The sequence below is a fragment of the Oryzias melastigma genome, linkage group LG5 (assembly GCF_002922805.2).
Source record: "Oryzias melastigma strain HK-1 linkage group LG5, ASM292280v2, whole genome shotgun sequence".
Classification (NCBI taxonomy): Eukaryota; Metazoa; Chordata; class Actinopteri; order Beloniformes; family Adrianichthyidae; genus Oryzias; species Oryzias melastigma.
The window spans coordinates 12,593,172-12,615,338 of record NC_050516.1 but is presented as its reverse complement, the minus strand read 5'-3'; the positions used below and the strand labels follow the sequence as shown (position 1 = coordinate 12,615,338).

At 41.5% G+C, this 22,167-nt stretch overlaps 1 protein-coding gene across 3 annotated transcripts in view; it reads right to left on the bottom strand.

Moving 5' to 3' along the window:
- Nucleotides 1-11,271: 11,271 nt before the first annotated feature.
- shq1 (SHQ1, H/ACA ribonucleoprotein assembly factor) overlaps nt 11,272-22,167 on the bottom strand; it is a 41,445-nt gene continuing 30,549 nt past the window's right edge. For all 3 annotated transcript variants that reach the window (XM_024270760.2, XM_024270763.2, XM_024270761.2), the window contains exons 12-13: nt 14,536-15,070; nt 11,272-11,747 (exon numbers count right to left, since the gene is read on the bottom strand). In XM_024270760.2, the coding sequence (XP_024126528.1) occupies nt 14,575-15,070 (496 nt within the window). In that variant the 3' untranslated portion in view covers nt 11,272-11,747; nt 14,536-14,574. The remainder of the gene's footprint in view (nt 11,748-14,535; nt 15,071-22,167) is intronic.

Below are 22,167 nucleotides of genomic sequence, written 5' to 3'. Positions count from 1 at the left end.
TGGTGTTATCGTGAATACACTGACATGGCTAACGTGTAGCTGTGATTTTTTGTTAAGTTTTACTAGCAAGGTTGGGAGTTAGCGTAGTCACTTTATTGTTTGTTTGTTTTGTCTTTTTTTTTTTTACATCTTAGAAAAAAGTTTGGGAGTTTTAGGCTTGGTGAATATGCTAATGTAGCTAACGCTTCTAACGTGGCTAACGTGGCTAATGTGTAGCAGCCTCCAACTGTTTTTAACATTTTCTACAAAGGTTGGGAGTCAGTTTAGTCACAGTAATCTTTGTTTTAGCACTACCAGTCACTTTAACGTGTTTCAAACAAGGTTGGGAGCTGTGAATACGATAATGCAGCTAATGTTTCTGACATGGCTAACATGTAGCGTGCTGCAAACAAGTTCTACTGTTATTGTGAATGCAGTAAATAAAGTTCGACTGATGGACTTACCTCTGACTGCTGTCTTGGTCAATGTGCCGTATAATGCAAAAAAATACGGTAAATATAGTCGATAAAAGTTCAGAAGGTAAGTAAGTAAGAATACCAGGATGAGTTTGGCCAATTAGGGGGTTGGTTGGACACCCCCGATTTAGAGTCACCAATTAACCCATGAAGCATGTTTTTGGAGGGTGGTAGGAAGCCAGAGTTACCAAGAAAACCCACCCATGCATGGGGAGAACATGGACACTCCACACAGAAAGGTCCCCTGTAGGGGATTATGTCTCAGGTCCCCCAACTGGGACTTGAACCGTGGCCTTCTTACTGTGAGGCAAGAGCGCTAACCACTGCGCCACCGTGCAGCCTGGACCAATGGAAACTGTGTTTTCAACGTGTTCTTGTAGCCTTTTTCTTTTGATAGAGGACAAATATAAAAGACTTTAAGATTGAAGTTTCATTTCTGAGTATTTATCATGTTCAGCTTTGCTGTGTGCTGCTGTGGGACCTCTTGCGTCACAGTAGCATTGTGATATTGAGTTCTTGTTCACAAAAAAGGGTCTCTATTGCAGTTTTGAAAAATAAGTCAATCTTGAAATGCCTCAAAAACCTCCGCCCCCTCCAAGCGCTAATTTCAATTAATGCAAGTTTTTTTTTTGAATTGTGATGTTTCTAATGTATGAATTTGTTATCTCAAATCATATTTGTGCAATGGACACGCAGCTAGAGACTTCTGAGGCCAGAAGTTGGATATCCTTGGTCCAGAGCAAACACTTCAGGAGATCATCACATTTAGGAGGTTTATTTTCTTGATTCAAACCATTTCTGCACATGTTCCTTATCCTAACTTTCAGTGAGTAACATGAAACCACTGCAAACCTCAAATGACCAATTCTAGAGAGTTAGATATTTCTAAAGCTCCACTGTTCTTTTGGTTAACAGACAGAAAACTGTGATGAAGAACACCGTGTTTCCTTTTTTCCCATCAAAATTACATTGAGGGGTAACCAAAAACTAAAGTAAAAAAAGTCAGCCTAAAGTACCAGCAATCAGACTGCTGACCAAGCAGTGAGAAAGAACAGTCACAGAGCTCTTACATTCAGCAGACGCTTTTATCCGTGGGGAAATGCAGATTTATTTCACACAACTGGAAGCAGTATGGGGTTTGTTGTCTGGGACTTAAACCCCTGACCATCTGAATCGCAGACATTCTGTTGGACCCGGTGAGGTACAGCCACCGCAACAGTACCTGTACCATTAGGTGACATCATCATGGTTACCTCATTGTAAAGGAGCCTTTCTGCAACCATTCACTGCAGTCATGGTGTCTGCAGACACCGTCCCACCAATCGGTGAATAATTTTAATTTCTTTAACTATAGCCCTTTGTAGGGACCATATTGTTTTTGCAAATCTTCTTTCTTTCTTACTGCGCGTTTGAAGACAAATTTGCTCCCCCACATACTCAAACCTTAATACCTTTTAGACCCAACTACAAATTTAAGCTTCTCCTTGGGATTTCAACCATCACCTCACATGTCTTCAAGTGTCATTGGAAAGCTAATTGGGGAAAAAATGTTGTATTAGAAGTTGAAGATTTTAAAAGACGTTAGCGTGACAAACTTAGGCGTTTCTCTGTTGCTCACAATTTTTTTACTGGAATATTGTGAAAATGTATTACATGAATTGTTGATTCAAGCTGAACAAAACAATGTAACATACAATAGGAATATATTAGGAAAATTGGTTGGAATAACGAAAAAAACTTCAGTTGCTAAGGAAATCCAAAATTTAACTTTTGCCGATTCTTCTAAAAATTACATAGACCTGATTGTCAACCTCAGGCAACCAAAACATAAAATGGTTGCTATAGAAATAAAACCAACAGAAAAACTACCATTTTGAAAAAGTGTTCTTATTTCATAAATTTGTCATGTGCAGCATGACAGGGTAATGGGGGGGGGGGTCATAATACGCTGCGTATGGCTGTACTAAAAAATTTTTTTCCCTCAACTTGGTCTCAAAATAGACATATTTCTACCTTGATGAATGCATTTTAATAAATTAAAGTAATTTAAATTCAACCAAGACTGCATGCGTTGCTGTGATATTGTCCTTATTTAGTCTGTCCACACACGTTTCTGATTTAACTGAAGCCTGGTGCAGCAGGACTGCTGGAAACATCTTCAGGTATTCAAATTGTCCTCTGGCTTCACCTTATATAGAGATCACAATAGTGTGTGTGGAGTCAATGGAGAGGGTCAGCGCTTTTTTTCCCATCATTCTTCAGTCTGAGGACCCTCAGCTCTCCAGAACAAAGCCTGCTCCTGAGTTAAGACTGAGCTTTTATCTCACATTTGTGAGCTCTTGATGAAGGTCATGTTCTCTCCTGATAAGATTTGTAACAGAACGTTGTACTCCCTGGCTGTGTGGGGGGAGTTTAGGGTGTGTTTGTGTGTTCATGGTCCATTGACAGACTGGAGAAACCACAAGTGAGTCCAAGGTGCCACGGATGTGTGAAAGCTGGATCCTCCGGAGTCGACCGCAGAGACGGAGCTGGCTGTGTGTGGGCGAGCGCTCCATTGATTTTTGTGTTGGGAGGATTAGTGCACATTAGCGCTACGCGGCGCCGGCTGCTGTATATTAGAGAGGATAACGCTTTAACCTGCTGAGCTTTTATCACACTCGGCTCTACGAGATAAGAAGAGGGTCAAAATAAAAATTATATTATACAAATCCATCTTTATTTTCCTGTAAAAACTGAAGGGAATCTTGCCTCTGGGTTTCAAATTAAGAGCAACTTTTTTTTTACTTTATTACCTGTGAGTTTTTCAACATTTTCATTTAAAAGAAAAATTAACTGAACCTTGGTAAAGCCATTTTTTTGTAATTCCAACCAATCAGCCAGAAGTTAAATCTAGTTTCAAGTGTATACATTCTTTTTTTTTCCATGCAAAAAATATTAAGAAAATGTAAAGAATTAAATCAAAGTCAACCATTGGCCTAATTACAGTGCTGAGCACTGAAAAATCCTCTTGTTTCAAGAATAATTCTCTTGTTTTCCGTATTGCAAGAAAATAATCGTCTCAGGAACGGTTTTCAATAGCAAAATAATCTGTTTGGTAAAAGGTGTCTCAGTGAATGTTATTCTTAAAATAAGAATTCCTAGTAAAAAATGTTTTACCTCATTGGAAGGTTTACATTTTTTTGTGTATATTTTAAGTTGATATTTTTTCAACTACCGCTACTCTTCAACCATTTATGCAATTAAAATAATTTCATCTGATTCTGAAGCGGAAAAATATCAGACTCAGAGAAAAGTGGTTTTGGTCTGATAAACAACTCCACTTTTTCTGACAGAATCTACATTAATCGTGTAGATGTTCATAGAGTTGTGGTATCTGAATGAATGTGTTATTTAGGTGTCAGCGGGTCATTACTGGTGCTAAAGTGTTCATTTCTACAATCATTGAAGATTTCCTATTTTTCCATCAGTTGAATGATTTTCCTGAGGTGATCTCACAAATGTGGGGGTTTTACACACAGAAAGACAAACATTGTATCCAGATAAAACCTGTCAGAAAACAGTAGAATAATGGTCTACAATCTTTTTTAGGCTACAAACCAATTTAATGTCAGTAAATGTTTCATGAACTGGCCTTTTACAAGGATGGCCTTCTTTTGGGGCTTCTAATTTCACTTAAATTTTGAGGGTAAAGTTTATCTTGATCCTCTGTAAAATATCTGCAGTGTCATGAATGAGTTCCCTGTCTCCCCTTCTGACCTTCAGCGAGAACTATATCCAGAGTTCTAGCACTTCTTGGTTCTACACACTACACTTCCCATCAGCCCCTGCTGTCACTCCCAGGAGCTCCTCAGCTGGTTCTCATCTATAATCACTCCGAGCAGTATTTAGCCTGAGCACTGAGCTCGGCTTCACTGCGAAGTCTTGTTTGTGCCACTCTGAGCGTTCTCATCCTGACCTGATCTTCTGTATCTTCTGACCCTGCCTCGTCTGCCGCCTGCCCTGACCCTCGCCTGGATTCTGACCACTCTGGTTTTCCTCTGATGCCCTCATGCTGATGATTGACCCCTGCCTGCCTGACCCAGATTTAGCTTTGTGGACTTTTAGCTGTGCATCACGCCTGTTGCCCGGTCTGTGCCAAATAAACCTGCTGCACTTGGATCCAACCGTTTGTCTGTTTCTGACATGCACCTAGTTAAAACTTAAATACTTTTTGTTTAGAAACCATTAAAATGAGATATAGATTTTCCTTGAACCTAAACAAAGTAGAAATAAAAAAGTTAAATGACTACTTCAGCCTCGTCCAGCTAAAGCAATGGATAAATACAAGAAAAGGTTACTAAAGCCTGTTTTATCAAAATATAATAATAATTTAAAAAAAACCTAAATCCAATGTTTGAGCAACTTTATCAACAGCATCCTTGTGAATATTACAGATTATTGTGGTGTTGTAATAAATACATAAATACGAGTAAAAACTCCTGGCTTTTGTCTGTTATGTAGACATAATTTTTTCCCCAAGCTGGCTCTTTTTTTGCAAAAAGAAACTTTAACAAATACCCTACATTTGTTTTTTATTGTTTTTTTTTGCTAACTTTGTTAGCTGTCTTTTGTTGACTTTCCTAGACTTTTTTTGTTAACTTTGCTGGAGTTTTTTAAAAGTTGCTGCTTTTAGTTTGTGTCTTTGTTTTTTTCACTTTTACGTTTTGTTTTTGTTCATTTTACTCACTTTTCTTTTTTTGCAAACTGTCAGTTGTTAACTTTGCTAGCTGTTTTTTGCCATCTTTGCTAAGTTTGGTAGCTGTTTTTAGCTAACTCTGCTACCTTGAAGGTTTTGATTTAGCGGTCGGTGCAGCTGCTTTGAGAAACGTGGCGGATGAATTTACAACAAGCGACTGAGCAACTTGCACCAAGAATGAGTTGGGTGTGGTGGGGGGAGAATCCAGAAGATTTCCAAAATAAAACTTCCTTCATTATCAGATTATAAATAAAACTGAAAGAATGTAGGTCTTAATTTTTTCTTTACAATTCAGTACCAAACTGTCCCACAGTTCACTTCCTGGGGGTGGTTGGGACCACCGTAGTGGACAATGGTTGCATAGAAAAATGGGAAGATCAACTTTAGAGTGACTAAAGCAAAAACTCATGAACCATTGTGCTTGTGGGCACTTTTGCTAAAAGAGGTTTTCACCTCCAACTTTTCCAGAAGAAACTCAACAGTTTTAATCTCTTTAAAGTGGGGAAACAGCTACAAGCTACACCCAAACTACTATCTTTATTTCTTGTCCACATTTTGAGCCGTTCAGCTGCTGTAAAGCTCTGAACCGGCTTTCTATCTAAAGGAGTCAAAAGTTGTTGAGGACGGCTTTTCTTTCCTCCTCCTCCTTCTTTGTCTCCTCCACGCTTTCTTCTCTGACACGGCGTGTCGACCGCGAGGCACGGCTCTGCGCCACGCAGATGTAATCTACAGCCCTCATGCGTAAGAACAGCGGTGGAACCATGTCAGGCTGCCGATCCGTGACGCGCTGACAAGATTGGAGTAACGACACACAGGTATCGGCTTTCGTTTGGGCGGGGGAGGGGTAGGATGATGAAATCACTTAGAGGCCATGTGGCTTACATCTGACTGACATCTGATCAGGAATGAAAGGAAGCCGAGAGCGCCGTTGATCTGTCATCCGAAAAGTTTGCTCTAAAAAAGTCAAGGGTTCAGTTTCTCCAAAAAAACATCACCATGGCAACCACACAAGGTTCAGATCAGCGGATTTGTCTTTAATTAAGTTTATTTTATGATTTGAATTTTACCAAGCATCATCCTGTAGCATGGGCCGCGCATTAGCGGGCTGGTTAGCGCTCTTACCTGAGGTTCCAGTGAGGAACTCGTCCATCACTGAAGCTTATGACCCCCCTGTGACCTCTGCTTCAGGAATGGATCGATCCACTCTTGGGTCATCATCTTTGCTTAATCAGCGCAAAACGTGTCAGATTTGACTCAGAAGGTCTTACAGGTAATAATAGGGGTGTGGGGCTTTCAACAAACTCACTCCTGATTGGCGAGAGTGGTTGCCATAGAAACGTTTTCTCAGACTGACTCTGGTCAGTCGTTGCTTACTGACATTGTCTGGCTCCAACATGGTGACGGGAGTTGATTTAATTTCATTGGAGCCAAAAGGAAGTGACCTCACACTCACTCGTTTCAGTTCTTATATACAGTCAATGGATTAGCTCACGTGGCATAGAATCATAAGCCAAATGTCTCTGACATGAAGAGCAAAGGATAAAGTTTCCCTTTGAGACCCTAAAAGACAGACATGGGGGGGTTGGTCGTCTGCACAACTGCGGGCTGCAAAGACAGAAAGCAGGTTTGACTGTTGTCACAGGTGATTCCAGGTGTGGTCTAACAATCTCAGCCACTCAGTAAAAGTGAACCTTTGCACCCACTTTAATAGTTCTACGTGTTTGGAGCAGCTGGGACCACTGAAAAGCTCTGAAATGCAATATTTAAAGACCAACTATATTTTAATAAATGCTTACAAAAACAGAACAGAAATTCTGGTGACAAAAAGCATAAATCATTGCATTTAGCTGATCAAACATCGTTTTTCTACAGAAATGTGTGAAATGTGTTTCCAAAGCAAATTGAGATAAACCAGTAAAGTTGTCTGAGACACAAAACAAAGTGTTTTTTCAAAGTTTCCTGCATTTTTCAGCCTCTCAAAGAATTTCCACTACATCCTCATATTCATTTCTATGCTGATGATTCTCCCCTTTACATGTTTTGTTTCTTTTCTTGTTGCAAACATTCAAATTGCGTTCACCGTTTGCACAAAAAAAGTCAGTAAGGCTAAATCAATGGCTGTATATAAGAATGGGATCATGTGTGACATCATCTGAAGAAAATGGCTTATTTCCAGCACCTATGAAATTATGTCAACTCAATTACCATTTTTGCACTGCATGTATGCCGCCATACTGGAGCCAAACGTCGTCAGTACGCTGTGATTGGTCCGGGTCAGCCTAAAGTTGCATTCGCACCCCTTTTTCGCTAATTGTCAAATTTACTGATCAACACCTATCCAAAAATGTCCTTGGTGCCTTGACCTTGACGCGTGTGGGAGGAGCCACTGCCAAAATGTTTCTGGACTTCGTTTGTTGCCACATCATGGAGAATATGAGGATGTTGAGCGAGTAGCTTGGGTTTAGATGTTTTGGAGAGCTCTAGAGAGATGTCGCCAAGCACGTCGCAGGTCTGGATTCACCAGATCCTTCTGAGATGCTTGCAGTACAGCGAGTTTCGCCATTTCCCCCGTCTCCTGTGAATGCAGCATTAGTCAATGTTTCTATGGCAACCACTCCCACCAATCTAGAGTAAGATTGTTGGAAGCCCCACACCCTTATCACTTGAAACAATTGGTCAATTTAACATTTCATTTGAGGTGAGACCACATAGCTTTATAAAGGCATCTGATTGGCCAGTTTGTATCTTGAATAACTTCCTCGACAGAAAGAAAACTTCATGAAAAACATTTAGATTATCAAGAACATCTTACAAAAGATAGCAGAACAAATAAAACGACAGTAATAGCTGTTTGTTTCTCAATAGAAGTCTATGGGATTTTGGCTTCTTGCAGCCAGCTGATACTTCCTGTTTGGATTGTGAAGGGGGAGGGGTCACTTAGTCCAGTTCTCATCTACAGTCAATGTTCTCAACATGTTTTCCACTGAAGTCTATGAACTTTCAGGAGGTAAAATAAGGTAATGAAGTGTGAAAGTAATGAAGAAAATCTCATTAATCAAAGTGCTTCCTCAAATAAAGGTCAACCGATGAAACTTTTGATCTGCAGAAAATGAATTTCTGGAACTTTCTGCGGGCGAACGCGCCGCCGACCTTTCTCCAACTGCTCGACTGCAGACGTCACCTTGCGATAATGCATTCCCTCCCCTTGTTTTTTTTGTTTAAACTGACAAAGGCGGCTTCAAGGACGCTGCGTTCACCGCCGCCCCCCTCCCTCGTGCTCGCCATGCCTCTGCTTGGTAGTAATAGAAAACTCAATCTGCTCCTGAGAGGCAGAGTGATTCTGCTGCTTGAAAAGATTAATGGCCCTCCAGGAGAAATGAATCAGGCGCTCTTCAGAGGCCGATTCTTTCAGATAGAGGTCCTTCTGCTCACGTTCGTCTCTTTTTCTTGGCCGTCGAGAGGCTTCGGCTCGGCTGAGTGGCGTCCGGTGTGACGGAGCCGACAGCGAGGAATTACCCGAACGGCTGCTGTCAGGCTCTTAATCAAAGTAGAAGCGTCTTTCTTGCGCAAGTTGTCAACGGCCCGGCTGCTTTGACTCTAATTGGTGGGAGAGATGAACGGATGATTCCCCCCGGCTCCAAAGACGGCAGCTTCTCGCTGGAAATCACCTCGATGGAGCTGTAGGCATGAGCAGAGGAGTGGAACCACGGTACCTTTAGGTTCAGTCGCATGCACCCAGACAGGTTTTTGGGTTGTCCCGTAGAGGAGTGGCTCCACTGTGAGGGAAAGGCAGGAAGTCCACGACCACCTTAAGGGACATCATGAAACTTGAATTTCTGATTGTCTTGTGGTTAGGTTTATCATGAAATATTTGTAAGGATAAAATGAGTAACACGCACGTGTGACATTCAGGTGATACTATCTTACAATGCCTTACATCCCAAAAACCCGCAGAACCTGTACGGGTATTGGTGCATGTACCACAAACTGTCGATTTTCCGGATTTCTATCAGTAAAGCTGCATGCAAGAAGTGCAACATTAACAGGTTCCTTGGACAATATGAAGGATTTAGGGGGTCGAGAAGATGAAAAATCCATACAACACATCTTCGTCTCACCCTTACTTATCCTTCTATGCTGTTTAAATGTTCACTATGACCCTCCACTCACAGCCTGCCAGTAGAAAAATGTTTTCCTCCACGTGCTCACCAGATGGTCTACAACCTTGATATTTCCTGCGGGTCACCTGCATGCCTCGTACACGGTTGCTCAGATCATCTTCACCCATAAAAGGTTTGAATCTCAAATCAGGTTTTTCCTGGTTCTAATCCTTAACACCTGAGGACAGGTAACCATCACCAACGGCAGCAGGAAAGGATGCAAAACGAGCAGGCCGGTGGATCTGGAGGACCAGGGCCGAGGTCACAGAGCTGTTGGAGTCGTTGCTCCTTATCTGAAGCGGCTCACGCTGGAGCGTTAGATTGTGTGATTTGACGGAAACCTCCACCCTCCAGTTTGTTTTTCATCTGTCAGACGTGATTAATACTTCACCGAGAGACGGAACAGCGGGGAAGCTGAGGGTGCTGGAGTGGGCGGGAACCACCAAACCACCACCACCCCCTCCAGTAGATCCTCTGCTTCAGCTGCGATGGCTGTAGAAGCGAGTGTCACAAAAAAATGCTCAGTACAATCCCTGAAGTGAGCAAACAGAGGGGGACTGTGGAGAGGAAAAGAAGAAATTAGAAGGAAACTTCCAGCAAAACGTGTTAAAAAAAATTATGTCAGCAGAAGTACAGACATCTCGCTGCTAAAGAAAGAAATCAACTTTCATTTGACTCCAATGTTAAAAAGTAGGATTTTTTTTTTGTTTTTTACCAAAACTTACTATAAAATTACAATCTGGAGTCAATATTATTTGATGAATTTGACTTTTTTCCTATTTATGAAACCTATTAGAAGACAAAATGTTTCTAAACCGCCTTATTATAATTTTATAAGAGCTTAAATTTAACACTATTAATGGAGTGGTTAATTTTTGATTGGTAAATGGGAGTACCTAAGGAAATCGTAAAAATCCCTCCCATTTTTGAAGTCGAGGTGGGCGGAGTCAACTCTTGCAGAAAAGCCACTTCAGGCTTTTTTTTTTACCATTCAACATCTTAAAATGTCAGATATCATCTACACATTGTGTAAAAGTTTATAGTTTGGCATTATGACACCAACTACTGTATTTTCAGCATTATAAGGTGCACTGAAAATACTTAATTCTTTTCAAATAAAGACATTGCACCTCATATCTGAAATAATTCTGTGAATATGCCAACAGGGCTAACATATAGCATTGTCAGATGATTTTCTTTTTCTTTAAGCATTATGAACAAGGTTGGGAGTTAGCATAGTCTCAGTAATGTTTGTTTAAGCTTTAGATTTGTTATAAACCAAGGTTGGACATTTCAGGTGTTGTGAATAAGCTAATGTAGCAAATGCTGCTAACGTGGCTAATTTGTAGCAGTGTCAGACTGTGATTTTTTTGTGTGTGTATGTCATTAACAAGGTTGGGAGTAAGCGTAACCACCAGAAAATCTGTCTTATCATTATCATACAGTTATGTATTACAAACAAAAATAATACTAAACTTACGTGGCTAATGCTAACTTGGCTAACGAAACACACTAACTTGGCTGAGAGAACTGTGTCATAAACCAGTTCTAGAATTACTGTAAATGCAGTTAATAAAGTCTGACTGACTTATCACATATTGTTTAGTTTTATTTAATGCGATCATTATTTGCGACAATTTTAAGGGAAAAAAAAAAAATCAACCGTTCATAGACGGTATGCCTTATAATCCAATGCACCCTATAATACGAAAAGTATATCCATACAAACTAGTTTAAAGGTCAAAATCGATTTCAGAACACTTTTAAACCCTTGTTTTATCTTTTTAAATAAAGATCAAATAAAGTCATTTGGTTTAAGATCAAATACATAATTATAATCTAAAACTTTAGTCGATAAAAATCTCAACTTGGTTTAAAAAAGAAGAAAACTTTACAGTCACAAAAACCACAGAAAAGATTCTTCAATTTCAACCTTTTTTTTATTTTTTGATCATGTAATTGCACAGATTTCAAATGTTTTTTAACAAAAAAATAAAAATGCAAGTCCTTCAAAATACAGTGCGAGTCCACAGAGGGTGAAGTTGGCAGTAGAGGTGAAAGCTGAGCGCAGACAGACGGTTTTGGGCCTCAGACGTTGGCTCTCCTCAAAATGACAAAAACAGCAGAGACCCGTCTCATTTAATCAGTGTGAGACACCAGTGGGGGGGGGGTCACCCAGCCTCTGTACTTGTGTGTGTGTGTGTGTGTGCATGTGGAGGGGGGAGAGCCCAAGTCCCAGGCCCTCCTGTCACTGGAACAAAAGGGGGTAACTTATCTCCGTCACGGTAAAAACGCCAGCGGTCTCAGAGGAGGCGTGGATGAGGGCGGTCGCACTCTCTGAAGGTTTGAACTGTCACCAGCGAGGTCTGACATGAAACGCCTCCTCGTGCCGGCCTCCTGTGGAGCCAACAAGATGCCGTCACGCCAAGAAAACGAGTTTGGAAAATTGTACACTGTCAAAAATGTACCGTTAAAATCACATTTTGAATGTGCTGCTCCAAAGCAACCATGCAACATTTTTCATCTCTAATGCTAATAAACTTGCTTAAAGCTTTTTGTTTCTTTATGTCAAAGTAGCATTTCTTATTTTCTATAGAAAATAAATTTATCGCTGCAATGATTAAAAAAAAAAAAAAGATACAAGGGGTTGGTTTGGAGCAAGTTTTACAATATTGCTAAACAAATGACATCTAACTGAAAAGGATCATTTTGAATCAACATTTTGTGAAGGTTTTACAGTACAAAATGCAAAAATTCTTTATAGTTTTAGTACTCTTTTTCCGCAATTATAAACAAGGTGTTCAAGGTGATGCTAAACTAATTGGACTTCTGGATTTAATGGTACGTTACAAATTAACGACAAACAGTATAAAAGGAATAATCTTTTAATCTGAGAATACGAAATGAGCACTATTTACAAAATGCTTGGAATGTGTAGAAAATTATTTTCAAGTAAAATCAGACTTTTTTTAATCATAGACATAATCTTGACTAAAAATAATCAGTTTTTGTTATTTTCAGAGTTAAGTTCATTCAAAATGATAAATACGTCAATTAAGAATCCCCTGGAGCCAACCCTGCTACTGCTGGGTGAAGGCGGGGTACACCGTGACAGATCGCCAGTCACACACACATATATACATCTAGGGGCAATTTACAAGATCCAGCAGGGATTGGAACCAGGGCCTTCTCGCTGTGAGGCTACGTTCACACCACCCTCTGCAAAGCGTGTTCAAGCGGCCACTTCCAATGAAAAGTCAATGTGAACACACATTTCCGCCCTCCACCATCAAAACGTTCACACGTCCATTAAACGCACGTTGCCAGTTAAACCAGGTTGAACTTTGACCTATTAGGGAGTTGGATTTAGCATTGACGTATAGATTTGGTTTACCTGGTGAACCCAGTCATGGCGACGAGCCCGACAAAAACAAACCATGGCCACTCTCCTAACGTGATCGCAATCCATTTGCAAAGATGCTAGCAATGAACCGAACTGTTTCCATTTTTAGCCCAAATCGCGACATTAGCATCGCTTCAACATTCTGCAGCAAGCCTCTTCCAACTGTAGATGGTGGACGTGCTCTGTAAACACTAGAAAAACAAGAAGAAAAAGCCCATCCCTGCTTGTCCAGTGTGAATATGTGTTCTAGAATGCCCGTCGAATGCCAGGTGTGCATGTAGATTGAGGTATTAACCATTACGAACCCCAAAAAGTTAAGTTTCAGGCCTCTGCATTAAAAACTCGAGTTCACATGTCCGTACACAAGTTTTTAAGTCAGGCTGAACTTTGACCAATCACTCAAAAGTCATCAGTCATGATGTGGCCCCTTTAATTCATGGAAGTGCCAACTGTTTGGAAATTGATCGTAGAAATGATTCACTGCGGTTCACGCCCATCCAAAATTATATGACCCTACGGCTTCTCCCTACCTCTACATTTGGCCCTCCAAACGAAGAGTTATGGACAAATGGTATCCTCAAATTTGGTCGTCACTCCCACCTCAATGACATCACCAATAATCGCTGGTCAGCTAGTGCTTGAAAATACATAACTTTATAAAAAGGTAATCCTAAAAGAAAAGTTATTACTTAGATTTAAATATAAACTTCTGTGCATCAGAAAACTCGTGAAGAAAAACACTTCTTCTCCGTGGTGCAGCGCAACGCGGAAAATCCGCGTGACGGAGGGTTCTACATTTGAGGGTTATAGCTATTTCACACGACCTTATCACTTTAACCCTTTAACACCTGAGGCCTCGCTGGTGATGCTTAAACACAAAATCTTTAACATACTGTAACTTTTCAACCATTAACACGATCAACGTGACTTCAGCAGATTCTGAAGCAGAAAAGTGTTGTGAGCCGCTTTGATAATTCACACTAATCCTTTTCCAACTGTGAGTGTATGTTACAGGAGCAGCAGCTGTCCCTCAGCCGCTGTAACAGGGGAACCCAAAAGGTTCAAAAATCACCAGTGCCTCTTCTGCACATGTACTACGGAAAATAATTATTTGAAATATTTAAATGGTCCCAGTTAATTTCAATACTACAATTAATACCCCCCAAAAATGAAAGTTCAGATATGTGATGTTTTCACACTAAGACTGCTGAATTTGGTTCAAATAGACGAGGAATCTTCTTTTAGTTTGCTTTCAAAAAGTACCAAAACCAGAAAAAGGTTTTAGGTGAAGACAGGAACGGTCTTCTCGCTGAGCAGATGCCTCCACCCTGAGCTGCTCTTCAACTCCTCAAATGTCTCCCGCTTCGCTCGCAGCATCCATCCATCCATCCATCCATCCGGCTGACCCGAAGCTGTTTATTTTTCCCTCCCGCCTGTCACCCACAGCCGACGGTATTGAGCTGCGTCGGCCGCGCTTCTGCTGTTCACACCAGATGGATCAATCGCTCCGTTGCACTTCGTCACTCCACTCAGACGGTCTTTCCCGCTTCGATCAATGCCAGAGCTTTGGGAAGAGCTTCCCGTTTATTATCAGAAGAGTCTGCGCAGTCACAGAGCCGACGGCCGACAAACAAAACCTGCTTTGTTTGTTCAAACACGACATGAGCCTGCCGGCTGACAGATGTCAGCGCGACGCTCAGCAGTTTCATTAACAAAAAACGTAGAAAAATATTTACTAAAAACTTTCTGTCGTCCACAAACGCAACATCCAGATAAACAAACCTGAAAAATCAAGTTCCTGATTAAAGGAGTCATTCTTCATCACTTAATGAAGACATCTGCAGGAGGTTCTGCCGTCTCCACGGTGATGTTCCCCGTCTCCCCCGGACTCCTGCCAGACGCTCCGCCGTCCGCCGACGCGTCGCTCGGCTCCGACTGCCGTCTCTCCGGAGAGAGCCGCAGCTCCTGGATCAGCTGTCTGCAGTCCTCTGAGGCTGAGGGGAGCGCATCCAGCGTGCTCCGCTCCTCTGAGAGGAGTGCGTCGGTGGGGGTGTGATGGATGGGACAGACGGAGGGAGGCGGTTGTGAAGGGCTGTCCCTACACGTCTCCCCGCCCTCCTCGGTTTCAGGGCAGCTTTCATCGTCAGAGTCATCGCTCTCGCTAGAGGAGGCGCTGCTGCTGGAGGACTCCTCCTCCTCCTCCTCCTTCAGCACCATCGCTGCTGCGCTCTCCAGCTCGTTCAGCTCCAGCTCCAAGTCTTTTTTCTGCAGCACGACTTTCTGGAGCGCCGTCGCCAAAGACTCCACCTTCTTGGACCTTGAATGAATAACCGGGATAAAAGAGACACGAAAGACAAAAAACTGTGAGGAGACGGACGACTAAAGAACAAACTAGTGGATCTGCAAAGTGAATTCCCATCAAAGATCCACTCTGATCGTTTTTTAATCTGTTTTAAAGCGTTCCTTGTGGTCTTCTCATTATGACGATGCCATTTTTAGCCTACATCCAAAAGCCTGCTGTTTTCTAGGACATTGTTTCTGCAGAGCAGCAGGAGTTCAGTAGAAATTTACCTCTAAGTTGTGGGCAGGATTGTATGAAGCAACCCCGCCCCCCTTCCCCTCCCTGTTGCAGAGTAAAGCAGGGAGCCTGTGGCCACGCCCAGCGTATTTTCTATGTCACAAATACGCTCTTTTTCAAACACCATGTTTTTGTTTGGTCCTAACTAAAGATTTTAATAAAAAAAATACACAGAAATGAAATTTGGAGCTTGTATTTTTTTTTGGTACTCCATTACGGCTTCATGATATGAAAAAACTTGCAATGTGCGAAAGAAGTGATCAATATTGGGATGACAATACAAATCGCAATACATGAATTTTTGCAGACTGAAACATTTATGTGCCTTTGAGTGAAACTTTGACCCCTGCCACATGCTTAAAACAGATATGAAAACTTTAGGAATGTGGGCGTGGTTAGCAAGAAACCTCCGTAGCAAAGGACATCTAAAACTTTTGTCAATTTCTCTGAAACTGATGTCTATCAGTTTGTCATCCCCAGGGGACTAAAACATAAAATGGTTTCTATGGAGGTCAAGTTACAGAAAAGCCACCATTTTGAAAAGAGCGGATTTTGCATCAATTTGTCACATGCAGTGGGTAGATGGGTGTGGGGAGGGCAGGGGTGGAACACTGCTCCCAGTTTTAATGATCGTTATTTTTAGTCAAAACAAACTTATTGCAAAGAACAACTAGTTCAGCAGAATTTCACCTCTGAGTTGTGGGTGGGACCATTGGCATGAAGAAACCCCGCCTCCTTTCTCCTCCCTGTACCTGAGAGCTCTTTGTTTACATGCTCTCCTGCTAGCTTACAGCCTCTTACACCCCCAATCTCACCGGTTTACCAGTGGAACAAAAATGGAGAAAAATATCAGAGCTATAGACAAAGACATGATTTTTATCGTAGTGTCTCTTCAAAGAAAATGGTATCTTCACATCAGTGGGTTGTGATTTGTTGAGGCAAAGTGGCGCTCCGCCACTGAGGAAATGTGGCTGTTTAAAAGTGTGAGTGGATGATCTAAGAGGCTGTGGATCCTCTCCTCCCCCATCCGCCGCTCTCCTCGTGAAAGGTGATAAGAGACTGCGAGGGATTAAGGAGAGACTGATCCTCCCCCTCCACTCAGGAAAATCACACGTACTTCTTCTCCTACCACTGCGGGCGGAGAGGTTAAAGCAGCTGTTACCGGGTGATGAGCAGGAGAGGGACGGAAACGCGATGGAGGATACAAGAAAATGTATAAAGTTCATAAAAAGTGTGATATTAACGACTAACACTTTTGGTAAAAAACCTCTAAAAGAGGAGCAGCAGTAACCCTGAGGACAGAATAATGTGAAACAGCAGGTAAACTCATTACTGCTCATTAATGAGCCTGTTTACATCCCCATAAAAACAATTGGATAACTGGAATTACTCCGAAATTTGGAAATAGTCGGATAAATCGCATCTGTGTGGACTTAAGGACAAAACATTTATCCAAAAAAATAAAATAAAATCCTGGTCTACATGTTTCCGTGCACCTCTGGATTTATTTTGAAGGCAGATATATTTAAATCTAACTTCCTGGTTCTTCCACAGGGTGCCTGTGCGTTTTGGTAAACATGTTAGCGCTGAAGGTTGTGAAACGCTAATGTGTGAACTAATAGAAAAGGAAACACCAGTTGGCAGTGCTACCCTGGCTTCAACCCAATACCTGTCTTCCACTTCCTGTGATTTTGTTTCCACGCGCTCAGGCGGAAAACTGTGAAACCCTCTGGATTCATACCAGGAAGCATCAGCTTTTTGGGGAGAAACCAACATGCTAATCAGAGGTGTCATCATCAGACACAGACAGAATCAAAGGGATCAGATTATCCCTGTTTCTATAGGTAATTACAAACTGAAATCTGATCAGGATCAGATATTTGGTGTGTTTGTAAAGCGATTTAGTGTATGAGCAACTTTCTGTTCATCTATGACAGTTTCCAGGTTATGAACGACTTTAATGTCCAGACAATATTTTCATGGACAGGTCTGAATGAGGCTGAATGGACGTCTGATTTTTTTTTTTTTTAAGCGTATAGTTTCCCTCAACTTTATAGAGTGAGGTTTATCTACATTCTCTGTAAAGTATCTGCAATGCTTTAAACTGTATTTGTACACTAGATTTTGTGTAGGAACCACTAACATGTGATATAGGTCTTCCCTTACAGGGTAACACAACAGGACAGTTGGAGGCTAACTCCACTCTCGACCCAGATTTAGAAAATGCAAAAAAAAAAAAAAGGGGTCCTGGCTGAGCAGGAGAGGTGTGGTTTGGATCTAAGATTGACAGTGACAGAGAGGTTAGCTTGAGGTAATGTAGTCCCACTGCGTCCTCAATACGGAGAGTGTTATCGAGCAAATGCCAGCTTTTTGACAGAACTTTCTGTGGAGGTTGAGGATTTTTCTGCTCCACCTTCTCCCCAAGCAGGCGCTCATGATCCAGACCGAAGGTGTCTGAGTGGCAAAATGACGCTAGCATCATAAGCTAAGAAAGGCTAACGTATTATGCAAACAATCCCGAGGGAAACGTTCATCGCAAATCCATCACATAATTAGCTAAATTCAATTCCAGTTGCACAGTTTAATAACTTCCAAGTCCACTGGAAAGTTGTGCAAGGCAGGGTATTTTTGACAAGCAAAAGCAAAACACCTACGAGCCATGCTAAAGCTAACACGATAACGACCGACTGTTACAGAATCAAAGATGGGCGGGGCTTTTATGCTGGAGCTGCAGAGCATGATGACGTGAAACTTCTGAAATGACGTGGGACATACACCAGTTGACCAATCACAAAACTCAACTGTACTACCTTGTTTCAACCTGCAGGGGGCAGCACACAGACCGTTTTAGACTATAATTTCAGGAGTTAAAAAAAGTTTATTTTAAACTTTCAAAAATGTAGCAAGGACCAACAGACAGCCCTTTTAAAGCCTCATTTATAGGGGTCAACAGACAGAAAAAATTGATTTTGTGTTTTTTATTACCTTTTAAACCATAACTCTCAAGTGGAAGCTAAAAAAAATGGACGCCAACATCAGCCTCGTCCAACTTTAAAGACGTGACTGATAAAGTCAAATTGTCGCTAAAACTGGTATATTCTAAATATAAACATAAACGGAGATCCACTGTTTAGGCAACTTTATTAGCAACATCCTTGTAACATTAAAAAGCTGGTTTATGAATATTAAGTATCATCAGTTTGGTGCGTGGTAACACCTGTAGCAAGGGGTCTTTAGAGCAAAGACCAAGGGTTTTATCTGGTAGACTTTTATTTTGAAGTCCAAGGCTCTTCTTAAGTTTCCTGACTGGCTCAAGTATGCAAAATTAAACTTTCCAAATACATTTTTTTGGTTAATTGTGTTAGCTTGGGAGTTAGCTGTTGGTGCAGGGTCTTTAATAAAGTAGTGGATTTTCAACATGTGACCAAGCGACTTGAAATGTGTCTAGAATCAGTCGGATTTGGTGAAGAATCCAGTAGCTTTCCCAAACAAAACATCCTCCAGGAATAATGGAGAAAAAAAGGAGGTTGGACTGTTTTACTATGTAGCCCGGTACCCGTCTGCTGATCGGGGGTTGGGTACCACCGATCTACAATGGTGCTTCCACTCCTGGTTCTCACCCCAGCTTTACATTTCCTCCCCAACTGAACATTTACGCGATGATTTCAAGCCGACCTCGACGGGTCACTACCACTCAGGCAGGTTCACTCGGGGTCAGAGTGTGTGAAGGAGCTTCTTCCCCACCCCCAGTTGCGATCGGCGTCTCTTTGGCCTTATTAACCTCCACTTCAGCGGCCTTCACTACTGTGCTAATGAGCTCCTTTCACCCAAAACGGCGTCTATGGACCGAAGGTTTAGTTCTCCCTCTGCTTTATACAATCCTGTTCTGAACTTTAGAAGGAAGAAAAGCACATTTTTAGGCTTTGATTGCACCACAGAGCCCTAAAATAAGCAACAATTCAAAAATTAAACATTAAGAGAAAAAAATTAGATTGGCTGAATACATATTTTATGTGACCTTCATTCAAATTTATCATTAAAGATTGACATTTTTATAAACTTAATATTATCAGTTTTTTTAGACGGTTTCCTTCATTCTACAGCAAAAACTAGGAGCCTACTGGATGTTGAAAACATTCAGTGAAGTAACAGAACACTAAAGACTCCGCCCCTCCAAACCTACTGCTGTTTTTTTCTGCCATTAACCCTTTAAGACCAGAGCTTTGGCTCCAGTGTTGAGATTCTTTAGACTATCATAACCGTTTATGCAATTAATGTAATTCCAGCAGCTTAACAGGGATACTTTATAGTAATGACGTGTTTACACAACCAATCAGCTGATTCTGTAGTGTGAAAAATTCGTTGGAAATTCTTTAAATGCTTTAACGATTGCAGAGTATTGTCATTTAGGTGCCACTGGCAACATCGCTGGTCTTAAGGGTTCAACTTTTTGTGAGATCTCTATGGAGGTATGTCTATAGACGGGTCATTGGGTCAACTTGAGTCTGTGACGAGTCATTCCAATAAGGAGAGATCTTTCTGCATCAGGCATAAACATCCTTTCATTAAAAACTGACACAGAATACAATCTGGACACATACAGCATCTCCATCTTTAAAGCTAAAAGTCAAACTTTTCATTTTTTTGAGAAGGCTTTAAGGTTAACCCTTAAACACCAGAACTTAACTTCAGGGTTCTTTTGACTACTGATGCTCTTCAAGCGTTTACAGATTATAAATCATCTGATTCACATTGATGCCATAAATGGTCAAAGAGTTAGGTTATGCGTGTTATTTAGGAGTCACCAGTGACATCTCCAGTGTTAAAAGGTTAAAGTTATTCTGAGCCAAGCTGTCTTAGACCCAAGACTGTTATTCCATTTCTCCTCCACTACCTCCCTGTAGACCTCTCTCCCTTATTCATAGATGTCTCTTTTTTAATGCAGATGTTCCAGTGTTTCTGTTTTTGTTTATCATTTCAAAGTTACCCAAAAGACAGACAGTAGGTGGTTCCTCTGAGTCTGGTTCTTCTGGAGGTTTGTCTATCTAGGGAGTAAATACTTTCACGATAATTGCGATACATTTTACTTTATTAAGATAATTCTGTCTCCTTGCAAAAATTTGGAACAAAATCTACAATTTAGAAATACAGTCTAGAATGAGCTAGAGTCATCACCACAAGCTGGTCCACTCAGAATGGGCTTATGCAGAGGATGGGCCTCAAGGGGACATGATGATTGGAGGAGGGGCTAGTTATGGATTCTATGAAGGAAAAATCATTGACTCTATAAGAGAACTGGACTGTTTGACTCCTCCCCTCTCACAATCCAAACAGTCAAGAAGACAACATTCCATTGACTTCTATTGAGAAATAACATTATATTACTTAGTCATTCTATTTGCCAGAATAACCATTCCATTTTTGCTAATCCAATTTTTTTTTCACAATATTTTTTCCTTATTGCAAGTTGATCAAGTTATAAACTGGCCAATTAGCTGCCTCAAAAGTATGTGTTCAAAACAGATTTCATGTGGCCAATTCTAGTGGTAGGGGTGTGGACTTCCAACAAGCTCACTCCTGATTGGTGAGAGTGGTTGCCATGGAAACGTTAACTTGGACCGACCTGAACCAATCAGTGTTAACTGATACTGTCTTTATTGCAGACGATGGCAACTGAATTGACTGAGTTTTGTTGGAGCCGTTTTCAGTTGGTGACATCACGCTCACTCTGTCCAGTTCTCATATACAGTCAGTTGCAAAAATACTATCTATAAAAAACGAGTGCAGGAAGAGGCCAACACTTCAATTTGTACATAAATATGGAATCCCAAAAAACTGCCCTTTTACCAGGAGAGGATATGAAGACCTTCAAGTCATGGATGAAGAGGATGATGATGAGTATTCAGCCTTAAGGAGCAGGTCAGGTCCCAGGCTCCATCAAAGCCACATGAGAGCTTCCTGTAGGATGGATGAAGAGCGCAGCCACTTCAAACGCTCCCCCCCACACCACCACCACCCCCCTGGGAAGTCATTATTGAGTTAGTGTTGGAGAGGAGCACTTGTTCTCTCCTCCTCTCCTCGCTCTGCGGTGGGAGAGGCTTCTGCCTGCGGTGAATAAAAGGGCTTTGTCCGGGAGGGGGAGGGATAATGTTGTACACAATCCAGTCATTACTACATCGCTGTTGTGGCTCGCCTTCATTAAACTGAGGAGGGAGGGAGTGTGGGGGGGGTGCTCCTTCAAGGATAGAAAAGTTCAGGCGAGACAAAGACGCCTCCGTCTGCCAAAGTCTTTGAGTCTCGTTTGTTTATGTGAAGTGGAGATGAATTACAGTCTCTCTTTCATCGGGCTTGTGTCGCTCTTGAAACGCTGTCAGATAAAACTCAAGACGGATGGGTCGGACCGACTTCATTCACGGGCGGCAGGCGGGGGGCGGGGAACGAAAGCTGACAGTGGGAGATGCAATCAGTCACTGCGGCGACGTGAAGCAGCCTCGTAGCAGATAAGACGAACACAGACGCATTTATCAAAGCGGGAGGCGCTGGAGGCTCAGACCTGGAGCTGAGTCACCAAACGGCAGCTTACAAACACGACAGTCCTGCATGACAACGCCGACAAAACTCACTTCTTAGCTGTTTGATTTCAAAGAGACAGACTTTTCATCTTTTGAGACCCTCTTCATGAGATATTCACACTGACAGGTTTGATTCAGTTTCAAGAAGACAGTCAGCTATGAGGACTGGACTGAGGTCATTTAAATAAAAAATAAAAAAGGGCATTTAAGGAGATTCTGAGTTTTAAGTTAAAATTTAAAAGTTTTAAGTTTGAGTAAGTGAAC